Genomic DNA, 19769 nt, shown 5'->3' with positions numbered 1-19769 from the left:
TCCTTCCCCCTGTTTTTTTTTTATATATATATATCTCCCTCCCTCCCCCCATTCCTCTTTGCCTCTGTTGTGGGTTTACCCTGGTAGGCAGCTAAGCCCCACATAGCCACTCACTCAGTGCCCCCCAGTGGGAGGGGGGGAGAGGATCAGAAGGGTAAAAGTGAGAAAACACATGGGTTGAGATAAAGACAGTTTAATAGGGAAAGCAAAAGCTGTATGCACAAGCAAAATAAGAAATTAATTCACTACTGCCCATCTTACTTTTCCAGGAAAGCAGGGCTTCATCATGTGTAACGGTTACTTGGGAAGACAAATGCCATCTCTCCAAACTTCCCCCTTTCCTCCTTCTTTCCCCTAGCTTTCATTGATGAGCTTGATGGTATATGGTAGGGAATATCCCTTTGGTCAGTTGGGGTCAGCTGTCCCAGCTGTGTCCCTTCCCAATCTCTTGTGCACCCCCAGCCTACTTGCTGGGGGTGGGCAGAGTGAGAAACAGAGAAGGTCTTGACGCTGTGTAAGCACTGTTCAGCAATAGCTAAAACATTGGTGTGCTATCAACACTATTTTAGTCACAAATCCAAAACATAGCACCATAGGAGTTACTATGAAGAAAATTAACTGTCCCAGTCAAAACCAGTACATCACCCTTTCCTGATCTTGCCAACTCCCCAACATTTTTTTTTTTAAGAAACAGGACAATAAAAGTCTAACTGAAAAAATACATTTTCCATTGGAATTTTCCATAGCTATTTTATCTACATTACTCCCAATAAATTTAACTCACAAGCACAATAAATGAAAGCTGTTATCAACACAGAGTATCAACAACTGTAACTGTTGTTAAGAGACATTTTATGGTATTCCACTGTGTTTTAGCAAAGTTAAATGAAAACGATGAAATTAACTTGCAATACTACAATAAGTGTTGTGGCACAAACTTCTCTACATAGATCCATCAGATTAAAAGGCAAAGCATTCCTGACAATCTGTGACAGAGTGAAATCCAACCAGCACTCAACATATCAAAGACCAGGAATCTCCATTCCATTAAATATTTAGGTCCTTCGAATACAAAACCAAAGAAGCAAAACAAGACAGGCAGACACAACTAACCAACCAAACAGAAGAACCTTACCTTTCACAAGCTCGGACAGTCCACGCAGCAATTATCCATAATGAGATACTAAAAACCAACAGTACAGTTCCTGGACATATTGTCATTAAAGTCTTCATAACAAAACGAGTATTGAAGTTTATCTTATTTAACGCTCCGATGCTTCTAGATGATGCATCAGTGAAAAGCTTGCTATGCAAAAGCATAACTCTGGCGATAAGATACAGCCTTAAGAACATTGGTATAGATAAAATGATATCCACATCAGCTGTTGTTGTGGATGGAGCGTAAGAAAAGGCAAGCTGGGCTGTCCATGTGAATGTATAGTTCCCAGGTATGGGATGTATAGCACATACAAGTATTTCCAAGCAGATAAAGAAAATACGCTCACAAGTCATGGCTATTCTCCAGTCATCTGCTCCATTGTCCACCATGAATAACTGAAACGATAAAATATAAGGTTAACTTTAGTATGCCATTAACAAACCTTGTTATAATTCCATTTTAAGATACCATCATTTTCAGAGCTGCTAATGACCACTAAAACCAAAATAAATATGCCATTTCAGCAAATGACATTACTAAGTCACTACTACATGAATGTAAATTTGGTTAAGCCATAAAGAATGTTTTTGTGCAATACTTTTAAGACTGTATGTGAAACTGAATTTCCACATATTATTTACTAAGATGGTTTTCATATTTTTGTTTAATTGCCATTTTTGATAAAACAAAACTCTGTGCCAATTTAAACCTCATTCCTTCAAAATCAATTGCTTATTCAAAGTTCATAGGATTAAGAAGAATTTAATAAAGGCTTTTCAGGATGAAAATCTAGATTACAAATTGATAATACTTTCTGCAGTACAACATTAAGACTTCTTTAGAGCACATCAGTGCTTCAGACCGGAGAGATTATAGCTTCAGTAGAACTATTCAAGCTTTCTTCAAACTTTAGGTACTAACATAGACCGACGCAGGCTGCAAAACCATCCAAAAAAAATACATAAAGACTCTAAAAGATAACTCATAGTGAAGAATCAGCTCAACTGTACCTCAACTACTAGCAATACCTGAAGTAGCTGTCTTAAAGCTAGGTTGACCATGTCTAAATGAACTGTAGTCACACCTTCAAAAAACCAAAAATTAAAAGCAGAGGCCTGCAAACACCAGAGTAGCCTAGGCAGCCAGGTGAGGTTTATCAGTAGCTAAAAATTAAATGCACATGTATAGTAGGTCCTTGCAGAATCAAAGCCTTCAGTTTACCACCCTGGATCAAAAGTAATAAAACACTTCACACTGTTTAGTAAATGTTGTTCCTGAAGATTTACTAAGTAAATACTTAATTGAACAATATTTGTCAGTAGTAGAGAGTAGGGATATGCAAGGTAACTTTTCAAAAAAGCAACAGAAGAAGACCTTCACACCACTTCTAGTCTGAATCTAGACTCGAGGCTGTTCAGTAAATATGTAATCAGAAATAATAATATAAAAAAAACAACCAAACTTTTGCAGGACATTTAAAATTAGATTATTCAAAAACTTAGAAGTAATTTAAGGGGTGAAAAGGTGAAATACACAAAGAATGTCCTTCTGAACGTAAGAAAAGTACTTCCAGCATGCTATACGCCATATACAGGGCCAAACAAACAATTTCTCATCAGCATTGATTTTTGCCCCTTTACATCCTTCAAAAGTTTAGAAATGCAAGTCTGAACTCTCTGTATATGCCCTTTAGAGATCCAAACCCACATTCTACATCTTCCTCCCAACACATTCAGTTTGTCTTCCAGAAAATCCCTCGAGTTCTTTAAGAAAGTGGTAAGTTAACTTTATTGTAGTCAGAGTGACGCTAAAAGAAAGAAAGAAGTTAACCACAGTAAGAAATAAACAAAGCAAAAAACCCCAACCCAAATTATTTTATTTTTGGACCTGTTTTTTTGCTCCTTCATGTTCCTTCTCTTTATCTTAGGTATAGTTCTTACCTCCACTGCAATACTATTAAAGCCAAAGAAACACAGTGTTGAGTTAAGCTAAAGAAACACACTCAGTGAATTCAACGTATGCAATATGAGCACATACACTTTCTTTTGCCTGTGGTCTTTCTGAAGACTTCATATGCTACATATAAAAATGAAATTCATACTAGTAAGAAGGGAAATCTATTTATTTATTACCAAAAGACAGTTGTATTGCACTTAGCAAATGTACTATTCGATATAAAGGGCCAAAGTTTCAAAATAAGAGGCTCAAGTGCATTTGATTCTTGTAATTAGCCCGCCAATGCTGTCAGTCAGATCACACAAATAGTAAAATAGCTATAAAGAGGTCCAGGTATTTAGAGCACCCAGAATACAGATTAATAGTAACCAGTTTAACTGAATATGAGATAGATAATATCAAATCCCTCAAATGTTGTGTGGTTTTCTGAAGAAAAGAATAAATGAATGACACAGCTGACCATTCCAGTTCTCAGATATATATCAAATACATGTTAAATCAGCAGTATTTTAAAATTTCTTTTAAAGTTGCAGAATATTCCGGAAAAACAATGTTTTTTTGTTCTTCCTTTTTACCTACCGTCTTCACAGATTTCAATATGACTACTATGTGCAGAAAGGCAATTCAAGAAAAATGATACCTTAAGTATTGATTCAATTCAAAAGATGAGAATAGAAGAATGTTGAGTTAAACTTAGACATCAAAATTTGATCTTACATTTCTCATAAAAGAAAATATTTAATCACTTTTTAAAAATCTGTAGGATGTCGTTATGAAACATATAATTAAGAACATATTCAGTTGTCAGCAGAAGAAATCCTAATGTGCCACAAAGAAAGACGCTTCTCAGTAGTGCTAAGTGGAATGGGTTATGCTTGCAGGCACAGAAAAATCCTTATCGGCTTCCCTTGACTTTGGCTAAGCCAATTGCTTCTAAGAAAAATAATATTTGAAAGTGATAATGTCTTCAGCTGTCACATAATGAGATTTAAGAGGTGAAAACACAAAAGGTAGAAAGCACCAGAAGCCACAGAGGACCACAGATCCAGTACAAATATTCCAATTTAAAAAATAGCAACATTTCAAAATCATATTTATGAGGTAAATTTCCATACAAATCTGTGTCTCTAAATTCAGTCCGTGAAATATAGGAATATCAAACATTCTGGAACAAAATAGGCTGTGGATAAGAAGTCAATTGGGTTGTACTGTAAATAGATAGAAATTAGTACAGGATTTTATGTACATTTTATATGCTTGCAATTATGCAACCTCCTAAATGCAATTGTTGATTTTTAATTTGGAAAATGCAGTGGTATTTGCGTGTTCCTGCTTGCTTGGTTGTGTACGTTTACTATTCGGAAAGCAAGGAGGGAAAATGACTGGAGAGACAGAACAGCTGAACAGCACAATTAAAAGGGGGGTGGGGTGGAGGTGGTGTTGTGTATTTTTGATATGTTTATTTATATACATATATATATATACACACACACACCCCCTCACAGCTGCTTTCAGTCAATTCTGTTATCGTAACCATGCATTCATTTTAAGATACTACTCCCCATTCGAATGGGGAATGATGCTAGTAATAAAAAGAGAACAAGCTCTTCCTATAAAACTGAGTCCTGCAGCCTATGCAGAAGGCCAAACTCCAGTAAAGGTCAAAGATATTATGCCTGCTCACAGCTTTCAAATTTCTTATTAATTACTAGTCTAACACTGAAATCAAATTTAAGTTCTTCATCAATGTTCTGTAAAGCTTCTTCAAATGCAGAACTACCATCTACTTTTACTAAGCCTGCACTCTGTAAGACAAATTAAAAAAAGTTATTTTCATCTGAAATGACATAATGCATTTCCAACATGTGGTATGTAAAAATAAGACATGAATCTTAAACTATAAATAAACTTGATGTTTCTAACACCGTACAGTATAAATATAAAAATAGATAGTTTATCATAGATATTAATGGGTGTTTGTGTATTTACATAACAATTTGTGTTAAACTCATATAACACCAGACTAGGAAAAGAGAAACAAATTCGGAGTAGACAGATTGCACACAATGACAACTTAGATCAGAGACTCCCTGAAGCTACTTAAAAGAAGATAAATTAATTTTGCAAATCATTAGTATATCAAAACAAATTCCTGGCAGGCTATTGACGTACGGAATTAAACTCTATAACTCGAAAGTTATAAAGTAGGTATGTTTATTGCGTGCAGATGCACGGGGGATCACTCCACCACAAGCGTGCATGCCCAAAGTGACGAACCATCTCATATTTATACAATAAAACAAATGAATATTCAATTAACGCCTATACATTATACGTTACCTAAACCTGCCTACTCTCGCTTCGTATGTTAATTAGCTTATCAGTCCTTTGCCTGGAATGTGGTGGTCTTGCAAGTTTACAGCTAATTCATGTCCTTGTCGGCCATCTAGTTTTCTTTAGCAAGGAGATTTAGTGCTCCCTCTAGATAACATTGGAATGTTTCTCATCCTTTTTATAAATAGCCCCTTTTGTTAGAGGAAGAAGAACAGACTCTTTCTTTCATTAGTTATTTCCTTAAAACTATATGGTTACGGGACCAATCACCACACCTACGCTCCTTGAGCAATCATATACAATCACACCTACACTCCTTGAGCAGACATATACAATCACACTCGATGTTTATTGTCCCTATTTCGCACTATTTCTTCATATCACTATCTGAGGATGTTGGTGAATGCAAAGTACAAGGAAATTGTCCAGTTTCTTTACAATCCTGGTAGAAGGACAAATGTGAAAACAGTATCACTGCTCTGCTGTAAGGAATAAAAAGGAAGAGATAAACAATGATAAAGTAGCATCAGCTGTACTCCTTGAGGCATCCCTTGCAGAAGGAGAATCAACTGTACTCACAAAGGCATGGTGGCAATTGTTTAATTTAAACACCCAAATTTTAAATGGTTAAATACTGGAATCACTTTACCTTTATAAAAGAACTGATGGAACTATGACACAGACTAGCAAAAAATAGCCTCTGTGACTGCTGTTCTACCAAATTTATGACCAAACATTTTTCTATAGCTTCTAGTCCCCAAAGTATCACTTATGCAACTAAAAACAGCATTATAGTCCTCAGAGAGGAAGATGACATTAAGTACAAATGGTTGAAAATCATATGGTGGTCTGAGATAGACATCTCAAGCCTTTCCCTAACTAGGGGATGAAAACCACCTTTGTCCATCATCAGAAGGCATATAATCAAATGGTCTATAAATTATCCAAAGGCCTGTCTCCGATCTTGGAGAGCCTGTAGGAATTCCTGAAGACTCTTTGTCCTGAATACAGTGCCACAGAGCAGAGAAGTTAGCAAGTTTAAGTCTTATATAAAGCCATGAGGCATCAAACACCTTCTGCATGCAAAGCACAGAAATAATGTTTTTCACAAAACTACTTGAAAGCCTTGTTATCTTATTTTTTCTAGAATGTTTCCCACACCCAGACTTAAAAACAAATTTTCTAGTAGGTCATTAGAAATTGACCCACAAGATTTTGTGGATATAGCTATCTACACAAATGAAACATTCTTAGTTTGTTCAAATTGGGAAGTTAGACTATTTTTCATATATGCATATGCACATGCATTCCCCCCCCAATTATAAAAATGACAATTTAAAAGAATGATTGTAAAAGTCTGGTACTCAGTTTCACCATTTATTTTTTTTTGCATTGCATATTTATTTAAATTTGGTATCTATGCAAAATGAGTTTTTCATGGTTATTGATATCTTGCTATACACGCTGTGTATGTCAGTGCATGTAAAGAAAATTTCATGTTAATGTGTGCTGGTAGCTAAGTAGGTTCGAAATGCTTCCCTCAAAGACAGCATTAAATCTGACCATCTCAGGGAGAGATGCATAACTGAGGCTCAGACTACTTATGGTCTTTGTGTACCATATTTTCCAAAGTGCAGCATCAAAAACTGCACATTAAAATACACCTGAATAATATACATCATAGTAACTATGACAGGGCACACTCAGAGAGGAACATAGCCACAACCATTTCAATAAACATATATGTGTTTACTCAACACACTTCTCAGGTTTGCCCATGTCTTTTTTAACCTCTCTACCTCAGATCATTATAAAAACACTAGCCCAGATACTCTATGCGATAACAAAGAAAGGACACGATCACATAAACTAACATAAGGTTAAATTCTGCCTCCCCATATTTTCCTTCTGCTCTAAATCAGATACCAACAGTATTCTTTTTTGCTTTCTCTCTCCAAAGATATTCTGAGGCATTGCTCAATATTTTTAAATGCTACAGGACAGACTTTCAGTTCCATCATTTGCCTCAAACAACTGTGAAATGGCTTAATCCCTGACAGCCTGTGGTGCCAAGGAACCATTATGACACTCAGCAATTGCTGGGACATATGGAATTTCTTTTCATGATGTTCTCCCTGTATGTATGTGCATCAGGGACCCCAATAACCTTCTATGCAGGTGATACTGTCAAGAAGGGAAATCCAAGGACTCCAAGGAAAAAAAAAAGGATGTTCTGAGATATCCAGATTTCTTCCCCAGTGCTATAGAGTAAAAGAAACTCCTTTGAGAAAAACATTATTTAAAAGATCTTTCATGAGGCAGTCTCCTCCTTTAATTCAGTTTGGACTCTTGATGGAACAATCACACTTGAGCTTCCTCAGATTTTTAAACAATGGTGAGATATTTACTTATATGAATTTTCATGAGCCTTTGAACCAAATCAGAAGTCCAGAAATAGAAGCCCACCACTAGGGGTTACCATATTCATTTGAGATACTCAGTAGACCCATCAGTAAGTGACTGAATTAAAGTTACTGAATAAGGAGTTCTTTCAAACTCAGTGTCTACTAAAGGTATTTCTTCATTTAAATAATATTCTTCATTTAACACTTATTCTATTATATAATTTATTCAGACTCCACTCTCTCCAGCAGGGTAAAACACAATGAGAATAAGCTCCTTAAGTTACAACATTTAGAAAACTTCCATCCAGCACCAATGGATCCCAAAAGCTCCTGAGACTAGGGTTGACAGTCAAAAATGTTCTCCAAGCAGATGCAGAAGGAACATGACTTAGTAAAGCTCTGAATATAGCATAAGTGGAAGAAGATTAATACAGAAAGAACAGTTTAGGTAGGAGTCCTGTTCCTTTCCTTTGCACAAACATGCAAAACAGGAAAATGGGACCAGTGTACTAAAGAAGTATTTTTATTGATTTATACTATGTATTGTTGTGTTATTTAAAAAATAAAGAATAAAAAAAGAAAAAGAAATGTATGTTATTACATAACAGATATGTTAACTAGTAAATAAACGGGGTGACCCAGAGCAATCCAGAGTAGCTGCTCCATACAATTGATAGAGATGGAATGAAAAACATACATAGTTTTAAAACCATACCATTGTTCCCAGAAATCTAAGGACAGAGCAGGTTATTTGCCTGTAGCAAATCTTTACAAAACATTCCACCAGCTAAGCTAACTTAAATACAACTTGTTTAGAACCTGACTTCCATCTGCTGACACTCCACACTACCCCCTACTTCTACTGGCCTGTTCTGGCTCACTCACTGCTGAGACTGTAGTTGGACATTAGCTATACCAGCTTTATTACACCTGAAAGGGAAAGTGGCAAAGAAATATTGAATGGATTACTTAGGTTCCCTTTGCACCTTCACAAATACGAACAACAAATGACCACACTGAAAAAAATTACTATACTAATGAAATATTTCCAAAACAAAAACATCTCTTTAAAAACCTTTTCTGGTCTTGTAGGTGGTCTGCTATAACTAGTGCACTAATCTTAGCAGTAGTGGGATAGAAACATTAGTCACATTCCAGAGTTTGGAATGAATTTAGTTTTGCACTGAAGCAGCAATTCCAAGACTGTGTATGAAGAGTATAGCACATCTTCCCACAAAATATCAGTACTTTTATATGGAGGTAATTTTAGAATGCATGTTATAAGAAACCTAGTGCTCTCTGTCATATTTTTCCCCATTTCAAGCATCTCAGAAATAAAGTGACTCTAATTCTACAATATTCTTGTGGAAGCAAAATTCACTGAGGAGAGCTATCTACATTTCAGTATTTTTATGTTGTTAATTTTAAATGATCATTTTACAGTTCTTGATTTAAGATTTCTTTTTCTTCATTCATCACAAAACTTAATTTGTTCTACAGGTCACTACATGAAGAACTGCCATCTCCCAACACGGCTGCTATCAGCCACTGTTCCCAATATGAGAGAAGCCTTACTCCCTTCAGGAAAGATCAGCTTCATTACTACTGGGAAAACAAGAACCAATTAAAAAAAGGATATATTCACTGAAGAAGTTGGCAATATTTTTGCAAGGGAATAAGGGAAACAGAAGTTAAAGGAAGAAATACCAAATCTGAAGCTAGATAAAATGAGCTAATTTATTCATTCTACCAAAGGAGTACACCTGTGACTCTAGACTTAAGAACGTATTTTTAAGGAAAGATAAACCTGATGTCCTGATAAACTTCTAACAGCCTCACTAAAAATTACTCAGAACAAGGGTGCATTTGAATGGACAATGCTAGTTATTGTCAGGCCAACCGTTCAGTGTCCTGACCATTAGATACAACCCCTTCCTATGTCCTAAGGGAGTCTGTTGGAAACAAGCATCTTCTACATTTAATTTCAATGCAAAAGGCCTCAGATCCTTTCAGTTCATTAGATGCTTGACCAATGTTAAAGGATTTTCTATCCTGCCTTCTGTGTCTTATGCATTACAGTGCTTCTTTTCAGAGACAGTGGACACCTGTAACTTTTCCTGGGTCAACATGTTCTGCAGATATAATCTATTAAAAAATGTACTGGATGGAACTAAAACTAATATTTATCAAATAAATACTACTAAAGTTATAATTTAACAGATATGGTGTCTCTAGATTTCTTATGATCAGCATGCTTTTCTGTTGTATGGAATGTGTATTAAGCTTCACTGGTACAAGGCAATTTTCAAGCCTATACATGAAGCTACTGTATCCTGGACCAAAACTGGCACATGATGAGATTTGTTGTTGCCTAATCCAAGGCCTATTAAAATAAACAGAAAAATTTCAGTAATTTTCAACAGGTTTTAGGTCAGAATAAAATTATCACTCAAAGTTTATTTATTGATTTTCACCTGTTTATTCAACAGACTTCCTTTCTGTGCTCTTAATCTTCATTTGTTTTTGCAGCAGCAGTCCTAGCTGATGATTCAGCACACTTAAGCAAAGGCAAGTTAGACTTTTGTTTCTTTTGGCATGGAGTCAACAGAAGAAAGACAATGAGATAAACACGTACCACCACAGTGAAGGCAAAAGGATTACATACATATAAACAATTTTGCCTGCAGAATACCCATTAGTGCTTGTGATAGGAAACTGTAAGGGAGTTTAACTTCATATTTCTTAGAGAACGCAGGATTTTTTCTGAAGAGCTTTCCAATAAGAGAATTAAAGCCCCATAAGCAGTGTTTATTAGAATCATGCATTATGGAATTTATTTGCACAATAAGTCAAGAAATGTATTTATTAACACCCACTTTCCTAGTACCAGTTTCCTAGTACTGCCTGTTCCATTTCTTCAAGTTTTCAGGAGACAGGGAAAAGGAGAAAAGACTCTTGAGTCTTCAGCAAGATATTTGGGCTCACATGTGTGATAATTTTCCATAATGTTAATGAAGACTGAAGATGTTTCATTACAAATCTATTGGTATCACATGATTTTCCCACCACATCAGAACAGTCTAGGGACCGAGGGTGCTTTCTCCCTGGAGACCTGGAAAGTGATGGACTGAATTCTAAAAATGAACTCTGCTGTGACAGCAACGGCTTAACCTTAACTTTGAAGTTTGCATGACTTTCCATAGGAGTTCTACTTGAGCACAAAATGACAGTCCAATTTATAAGTGTTTAGAAATCTCAATTCACATACCAAAAAAATGAAAATTTCTATTAATTTCAGCCAAAAATCAACAATTTTCATTTTTCTGTATGAGTGAGAGCATCTGCATCAAGGAGAGATGAGGAGAGACCCTGAGAGAAGAAGGGGGCCTGGATGAGGAGCCTGGAGAAAGAAGAATCTGGATGCAACAGAGGCAAGAAGCAGGGTGGACTGGCCTGAAGAGGAAACAGCATGAACAGTAGATGAACTTTAGAAACCTCGTGGGGGATTGGTGGCTGTGTTGGGGCAAGGTGCGGGAACTACTTATTGAAGTTAACCTGGGATGGGATGGTAAAAGCCTTGTTGCAGCTGGCTAGTTTTGAGAGTGCTGCAACAGAAGGGCAATGTTTATTTACAGAAGGGATACCCTAAGTAGTCCAGCACCAAAGCAAGAGTATCCCAGTGGACATGGTCCTCCTACCCTGTGATAGCTGTCTTTCAAGAAATACCAGGCTGTGACAGAATACCCAAGAAAGGGGATTAAAGACATCTTATTAGCAACTTTAGAGAATTTTGGTTTTAATAATTTGTTTTGAGTAATATAAGGAAGGGCCAGTAAAAGTTCAGGAACTGTACATTATGAAAGCATTTCTATCTCCAGCAGTACAAGAGTGAGACAGAGAGGTCTACTTTCTCAGTAAAAGTAGAAAGAAAAATAAAGTAGCTTTACCATGTGAACTGTTATCAAAAAGTTTCTTAACTTCCACCTGATTATTAATCTAACAGCAAATTGCATTAGGGACATGTGGAATGAATCAATAAGTCGCCTAGAAACAACAATTTTAATTGCGTTGTATGCTGCTATTAATTATGTAAAATATCATCAAGTAACAAACTGTTTATGTATGAAATGGGCAATTCATACATTGTAAATTATTATGATAATTGGATGATGCTATCTTAGCTCTTCCCTCCTCTGCCTCTTCCAAAGAGTATTTCTAAACTGAAACTGTAGTCGGAGAAATACCTGTTCTAGGCTGGGATAGCAATGTGTCACATTTTTCCTACCAGTCTTCCAAATTGAATTGACAACCACACAAGCTTAGAGAGAAATGAATATTTCATAATCTACCAAGTGTAGTGTTTTTAACAACATTACAAGCATGACAACAGTGAACCAAAAGGAGAATACACAGATTTGAGGTTGTCACCATACTCTGCTCCAACATCATTATTGTTGTTCACCTGGCTTTTTTCCTGGGAGAGGGAGGGAGGGAGGTGAAGGAGGTATTGTTTGTGGGTTTATCCTCTTTTTATTGAAATGATAATGTAGGCTAAGAATTATCATTTGAAACTACCTGGCTTAATTTGATTGCTATTACAGTCTTAACATTAAGTTGCATTTAATAAATATAATAGCTCCCAAATAACTAATATACTAAATAATAATACTACATAATAACAATAATTAATAATACAGAATAATAAAAACACTAACTGTACTTGTTATACTAATAACATTAATAGCTAACAATACAGAATAAATAATATGCTGCAATCACCGAAAACCTACTTGAAGAAAGCATTTTAACACTTCCAATATTTCATAAAACTGCACAGCAGCCAAACAGGTTTTCTTGTCTAAATACTGCAGCTATGCCATTCTGGAGGTTTTGGTTTGTCAAATGCAGAGTTGTTTCATAGAATATAAAAAGAATCTGTTTTGCTAATAGGTTTAAAATGCGAGGCTAAAACCGTGTCTGAAATTATGCATGTGCCGTCAGGCAGCAGGAGAACTCACCTGACTGTGCTGCGGGAGGGAAGCTGGGGAGGCTGGCCGCTGCCCTCCCCTCTCAGCACAGGTTGCTCTGAGCCAGGCCCAGCCCAGCCAAAGGCTCCCCGCATAAGGCACAATATGTGGAGCTCTCTTCGGTTCTGAAAAGAAGGCGGAGGACGGTTCTGAAAAGAAGGCGGAGGACGGACACACACACACCCCACACACACACCCCCCTTATACACTGAAGTTGCTCCTATTCCTCTACTGCTTATAAACAAAAGAAAAAAAAGGGAAAAAAACCCCAAAACAAAGCCCATTCATCTCACATCCATATAATATTCTTGTGAAGAATCCCTATAAGTCTTTTTTAATCTCCCTTAAAATAAGATGTTCAGCAGGTCTGAGACAAGCAAAGTCACAGCTTGGTTTAACTGACAAGCTGACTGTTTTTGAAACAGAACACATAGGCAAGGTCATTTAAATGGAGAGACTACAGTCACCTAGTCACCTGCTATACTGTGAGGCACTACCATAGAGTTGCTTGCAGCATGGCTGTTCAGACTTCCTACCAAGAAATCAAGGGCACAGAATACTGGAAAAGAAAAGAAAACAAAACAAAAACCAAAAACACCCAGCAGCTGATCTTGGTTAGAAGACATTTTATGTCACCAGGTACTTCTAAATATTAAACATGCAAGCACTACTAATTGATAAACTTTCATCTTATTTCCCAATGTATTTTAGTTCATGTTTTGCAGGAAAATCTGCTTTTCTTTCAGGTAAGTTCACTTCTATCAGACTATGAAACGTGCCACGCTGCAAGCAAAATACATTGCCATTCTGTTCTGTACAACAAAATGTATTGTCTTGATGAATTCCTGAAAATTTACACTATACTTACTGATAAAGTCGAAGTACCTTTCAGAGAAGAATAAGAAAGGAATGATCAAATTTGAACAAGATCAGCAAACAGCTGGTGCTCCAGGACACAATCAACCATCTATGGGCATGATTCTACAGACCTGATTCAAGAAATATTCCACTGCACATAGCAAGATATTTGCCTGAATTAAAGTTTTAAAAATTATTTAAAAATTGTTACATTATTTGGCTTATGCAGTATATTCTTTCACTTGGAGTAGGTTCTGTACATTTCTAAGCTAAAGTATTTTAAAGATACTTCTTGTTTTCAGATTTAAGGTGTAACGTAAATTTAGCACCGTAGAGGGATGTAAATATTTCTCTGTGTGTTTTTAATCTTATTTTTTTAAAAAGTCAAGTGTGCATATATAAACATACCATGCCTAAATTAAAAATCTATCAGATATCTAACAGCTAAGGGTGGTACAATGGCCTTTCCTTCCAATAGTGTCCTTGAAAATAAAACTTCCCTTTAATGTTCAAGATTAATGGCAGAGCCCCTTGGAGCTGCAGCTTACTCCAGGCTCTGACATGAGTACTGCAGCCTACAGTGTCTCTCAGACAGAACCATAGACTATTACTGTTTTACAAACAGGTATGCTTGTATTCTATACTGTCAGGCAGTGTTGAAAACTACATCAACCTTGATTAAGTCACATGATTGCACAACTCCTTCCATGTAGTCTCATACATGAAGGAGTTCTTTAAATGATCAATTAAAAAAAAATATCAGAAATACAACTGAATTTTTTTAAAAGATTGATTTTTCTGATCCATAACAAATCTCTGAAAGAATGAAAAATGTGTATCTAATTAGCTAAAAAATATATATGCAGATGTTGGAGTAACTACCTACTGTAAGGTTATGCATAGAGAAACCTATGACTATTTGGTTATCTTGTGTATTGTTTTCTATTTAAAGTTTCTTGAAAATACATAGAATAATTGAAATACAGAGCTTGGTTTTTTCAGCTTTGTTCTTAGTGCCTCAAGCACCACTTATAGCAAGGTACACTGGAGAACAAGGCTCCTACATTGCAGCAACTACATTTATTTATTTATTTATTTTTACACAGGTAAAGAAACCTCTTCATCAGTATTCCAATAGTTTATAGTGATACTCTGACACCAGACACTTGCTTATTGAGTACAATAATGTTAAACAGCTGCCCATCTTTGATATTAATGCAAAGAAACCAGATTCTGAGCCAGAAATAGTGTTTTTCATATGTAAGGACTGCAGGACAGGATCCCATTTGTCAAAGAGTCTTCAGCAACACAATACTTCTTTAACAGTAGCCTAAGTAGGAGACTATGTTGCCCTTTCATATTAGAACTACAGCATAAAAGAAGGGTACTATACAGTTCTTAATTTCTCTTTTTTGTTAATTGGTACTGCTGAAAAAGACATTCTTGCCCTTGAAAACTGTCATTTCTGCCTGTAGCCCAAGGTATCTCTAATCAGACATAGCAAAACCAGTAATGTATCTAGAAATAAGGTATTTTTCACTCCAGAACTTTGAAAACTCTCTCTTATGTCTCAATTTAACTGAAATGTAAAATTGTAATTTCTTGATTTTAAAAAAAGAAAAAAAAAAGACAACTGAAATGGGAACTAAGTACCCGGGCCAGGACACGTGACAGTATTTTTAGACTTACTCTATAGCTTTGATCATTAAATTCCCCCTACCTTTACCCCTACCTGTCTTGACAGCTTTCCTCTGTCACATTTCCTAGTGGATGTCATTTCTTTGCCATTAAATAAAACAAATCCAACATAAGGTTTCCCCCTCTTTTTAAATATTCTTCTAGCGTATGCTAATATCTGAAACAGCACAGTGAAGATTACATTCCTAGAAGTTACTGATGTCTCTTTCCTAATAATTAGTCCTGCTGTCCAGAGAAAATGCACAGCATGACATTTAGTCACTGGGAAACAAAAGACTGTTGCCCTACATCTGCTACAGAAAACAGCAGGTATGTCATAGAGAAAGTGTGCTATAACCTCAGAAATAAGTGCTCCTACTAGCATAATCGCAGGTAACAGTCCCTAACAGGCAATGCTTCCTAGCACGAATGTGTCCATGTAGCAGCCTATCTTATTTCTCTCTAAGGATGAAATACATTCACTGAACTTCAGGAAGCACTAAGTGATTTTTTTTGTTTTCTGAATCAGCGGGAAGTGCAAAGTACTTACCACAATAAAGCCTTTAGAAAAACTGACTCTGTGACCACAGATATGTAAACACTCAGCAATTCATAAAGCGAAACATTACCTGAATTTCCCTTGCATGGTATACAATAATGAGCCCAAGCAGGATAATCGTGGAGAGGCTAATAAGGCATTTTAGAGCGAGGGAATACAGAGACTCCTGCACCAGAAAGACACCACTGTCCGTCAGAGACCCACACGCACGGGACCGCTCCCGCCCCGCCGGGGCTCCCCAGCCCCACTGCGAGCAGCAGAGCCCGGACTGGTAGGGGAGGGGAGGGTCGCCTCGCCTTACGGTTGCGTAACCGCGGGGGGAGCATCTCGTGTCACGGCGGAGGACCAGTGGGCCCCACACGGCGGTGCCGGGGGTTCAGGGCGAGGGACGCCTCACGGCAGGGCCGGGCGAGGGCCGAACAGTCCCACCGCTCTGGGCTCTAAGAGAAATGAAGAGATGTCGGGGCCGGGCGGCAGCCGCCTTTCCGCGAGCACGGATTTGAACGGCTCGGCTGACAGGAGAGTACAGCTGGCTGCAGAGCCGCCTTCCCGCGAGTCGGCCTCGCCCGCGGGCCGAGGCGGGCACGGAGCCCGCGGCAGGGGCACGGGGGGGGGGGGGGGGAGTGGGTCGGGCTGCGTCTACGACGCCGAGAGCGAGACGAAGGCGGTCCGACGGCGTAGCAGGTACCTTCGTGTAGGCGCCCAGGACAGCTCTGTCTCGATCACCATGACTACGATGCCGAACATGCCGAAGATGAGCGCGTAGTCGCTGAGGCGCTTGCGCTTCTCGAAGAGCGCCCGGCGGTGCCCCAGCTTGTAGCCGATGTTCTGGTTCTTCTTCTTGCTGGACTTGCCCCCGCCGTTGTTCGTGCCGCCGGAGCCGTAGAGCGCCAGGTTATTGGAGTTGTGCTTGGGTTTGGAGACCACGATCTCCGGGGCAGCGGCTATGGGGCTGGCGAGCGGCGGCTGGAGCGGCTGAGACTCGGAGTCAGGCTCGTGCAGGTTCCTGCGGGACGAGCTCAGGTTGCTGAGCGGCCGCATGATGCCGCCGTTGTACCTGCAGCTGCTCATGGCTATTTCGGCGAAGGGATTGCTCTCCCGACGCTGCTGGTAGTGGTGATGGTGGGTGCTGCCGCTGCTGACACTGCTGCTGGGATTGGCTGCTTGTTGCTGCTGCAGGCTATGACACTGATGGTACTGGGGGTACTGGTGGGGCTCTCTGGACGAGCCGGCATGGCTAGAGGGGGTGAGCTCGCTGATATTCAACTGGCTACTCTGCCGGGAGGAGGCGGAGATGGAGAGCGGCGAGAACCGAGTCCTGAAGGCGCCCGAGAGGGGCGAAGAAATGCGGAGCAGCGAGGGCAGGTTATCCCCCGCTGCTACCGCAGCGGCTCCATAGTAGGAGCAGTTGTTGCACTGGAGGCATGGGTTCTGCTGCTGCTGCTGCTGCTGGTTCTGCTGCTGGTTCTGCTGCTGCTGCTGCTGGAGAAGACTGCTTGTCCTGGCCGTGTCGCTGCTGCTGCTCGGAGCAGAAGCCCGTCTGAAACTGCAGTGGTGTTTGCATGTCAGAGACGTTAAAGCCGCAGGAGGACCAGGTGGTGGTGGTGATGGTGGTGCACCCTGCGCAATGCGTTACGGTCGGCAGGGAAGAGTCCTGCTGCCGCCACGAAGGGCCCATCCCGGCTTCCGTAGAATCCAGCCGCTGAGTCCGATTGGTCGGGCGGACCAAAACAAGGAGCATCTCGTCGGGGGAGACCGGCTGCGGCGTGAGGCGGCGGAGAGATCCCCCATCCGCCCTGCCCCCTCCCGCGCGGGGATCCCGTCTCTCACCGCTCCCGCAGGTAAGGGTTACCCTCGCCCCGCCCCGCCGCCGGGGTGACCCACGCCTCAGAGACCCGGGTGGGTCCAAGGTGGGCGGGGAGAACGCTCGCTGAACTCGCTTCCGGGATCGCCCTCTGCGAGGAAGGGGCCGCTACGACGGGTCTTCCCGGCCCCGACGCTGGGCACACATCTGCGCCGTCTCCAGAACATGGACGCTGCGCTGCGCTGCGCTCCGGAGCTGTCCAGCGACGCCCCGCCGCTTCCCGCAGACGTGCAAAACAGCAGCGCCCCCGCTCCGAGTCCTTCGCCGCAGCCCCGGGGAGGAGGCGGCTCCCGGGGCCTGCCGCGGCCGACGCCCAGCACAGATCGGAACTGGGCTGGGCTGCGGCCTCAGGCCGTGCCCACAAGCCATCAGAGAGGTCAAAACTCGGGAGAGCCCAGGGCCCAGGGCCCACTGCCTTCCAGGGCCCGCAGGTTAGCAAGAGCTAACCGCTCGAAGGCCATCCTTTGGCATTTCATTACATATAGCTATTTCTGATATTTTCAGACCTATAATAAAGGGGAGAGTTTCTTTTGGCCACTCTTTTTCTGAACTAAAAAAGGAAGAAACATTCACTGGAAGTTTCATAGGGTTTTAGATTACCACCTGAGGATGCAATACAAGGTGATTTATAGGTTAGGGACTTATTCCAATGGGTCACCAGAAGCTTTGTCACCGAAAATCGGGAATAAAACTCCTTAACACCAATGTAGTATTAAGAAGCAGGCATTATTTATTGCGGCACTGGATGCACGAGGGACCGCTCCGCCTAACGTGCATCCCGAGCTATTTTGCAGGTCCCATTTTATGTCACATAGCTATACGTATTCATTACATTTCCAGGAATTATCTGCATATGTATGAGTCTTCCTGGGACCTTCGTTAATATTATAATGTCCTTTTACACCTGCACAGTTATGCCTCTAGGTGGTCGGCTTGACGGTCTGGTGGTCGTTACTTCCTCTTCACCCCTCTTCATCCCGTTGTTTGCCCCAGGATCCTCTAAGTTCTTGCACATATCCCTTACTTGGCACTTCTTCACAAACCGCAGAACCAGCTCGGCCTGGTTTTTCTGCTGCAGACCCTCTCTTATCACTTCACACATTCCTTGACTAAGGTAAACACTTCCTTAGATGGTTAGTATCTACATACAAGAACTACAAAGCCTAAACAATAGCTGGCCCTAAGGGTACAGCCGACCCTGCAACTAAAAGCTAGTTTCTTTATACGCTAGGACAAAGGTTCATGCAGCAATTACAGCATTATATCAGCTTTAACAGTGAAACAGGATTGTTTTCATTAAGTAATTGAGTTTTTGTCTGGATCCATTTTCCTGAAACTCTTCCACAGCAATCTTTAAGTTTGTTACCTGCTACCATTTTGCCTCTTCACCTTCCTTTCTCTCCCAAATTCTCACTGAATATTTCATTATGGCAACTCCCTTAGACAGAGCAATGTCTGAACCAGATAGTCTTTTTTCTGCATTTATTTAAGGAAAGATTCTTTAAGGAAAGAGTTGTGAAAAAAGTTATTTACTTTATAGATATGTCATTCTTGTTTACTATCTGAGTTTATAAGAGAAGTTTCTTTTTTTCAGTCAGGAGGCACTGTCTATGCAGATTGAAAATTCAGCTGTAATATTGCACTTTAATAGCATGGAAGGTGTCTTTACAACTTTAACTTCTCCCAGATATTAAAGAAAAAAAAAAATCATTAAGCCTTTCTAGGATAAAAGCCTACATCTGTATAATTTCTAGAACTTGCACAGCATTTAGTTCAGTTTCCTTTGAAACTCTGCATACGTGAATGGTTTGCATTTCAAGTAATTTAGATGAGGTAATGTGAATAGCTAAGGGTTTTTTTAATATGCTCTGCTATAAAATTTAATTTACTTAATTTTTAACCAGTGTACCTTTTAAAGCAAGTGCATATT

General features: G+C 39.7%; 1 protein-coding gene across 1 annotated transcript; it reads right to left on the bottom strand.

The window, feature by feature from the left end:
• Nucleotides 1-589: 589 nt before the first annotated feature.
• On the bottom strand, nt 590-17726 carry LOC121080613 (small conductance calcium-activated potassium channel protein 2-like). Its single transcript, XM_040578754.1, is given in 5 exon segments — nt 590-1554; nt 16046-16141; nt 16664-16677; nt 16680-17461; nt 17463-17726. Coding segments are annotated over 5 exon segments (1569 nt in total). The 5' UTR covers nt 17717-17726; the 3' UTR covers nt 590-1131.
• Between the last annotated feature and the right edge of the window lie 2043 nt (nt 17727-19769).

Source organism: Falco naumanni, chromosome W (assembly GCF_017639655.2).
Source record: "Falco naumanni isolate bFalNau1 chromosome W, bFalNau1.pat, whole genome shotgun sequence".
Classification (NCBI taxonomy): Eukaryota; Metazoa; Chordata; class Aves; order Falconiformes; family Falconidae; genus Falco; species Falco naumanni.
The sequence above is the reverse complement of the archived record's forward strand: the minus strand, read 5'-3'. Positions and strand labels throughout refer to the sequence as shown.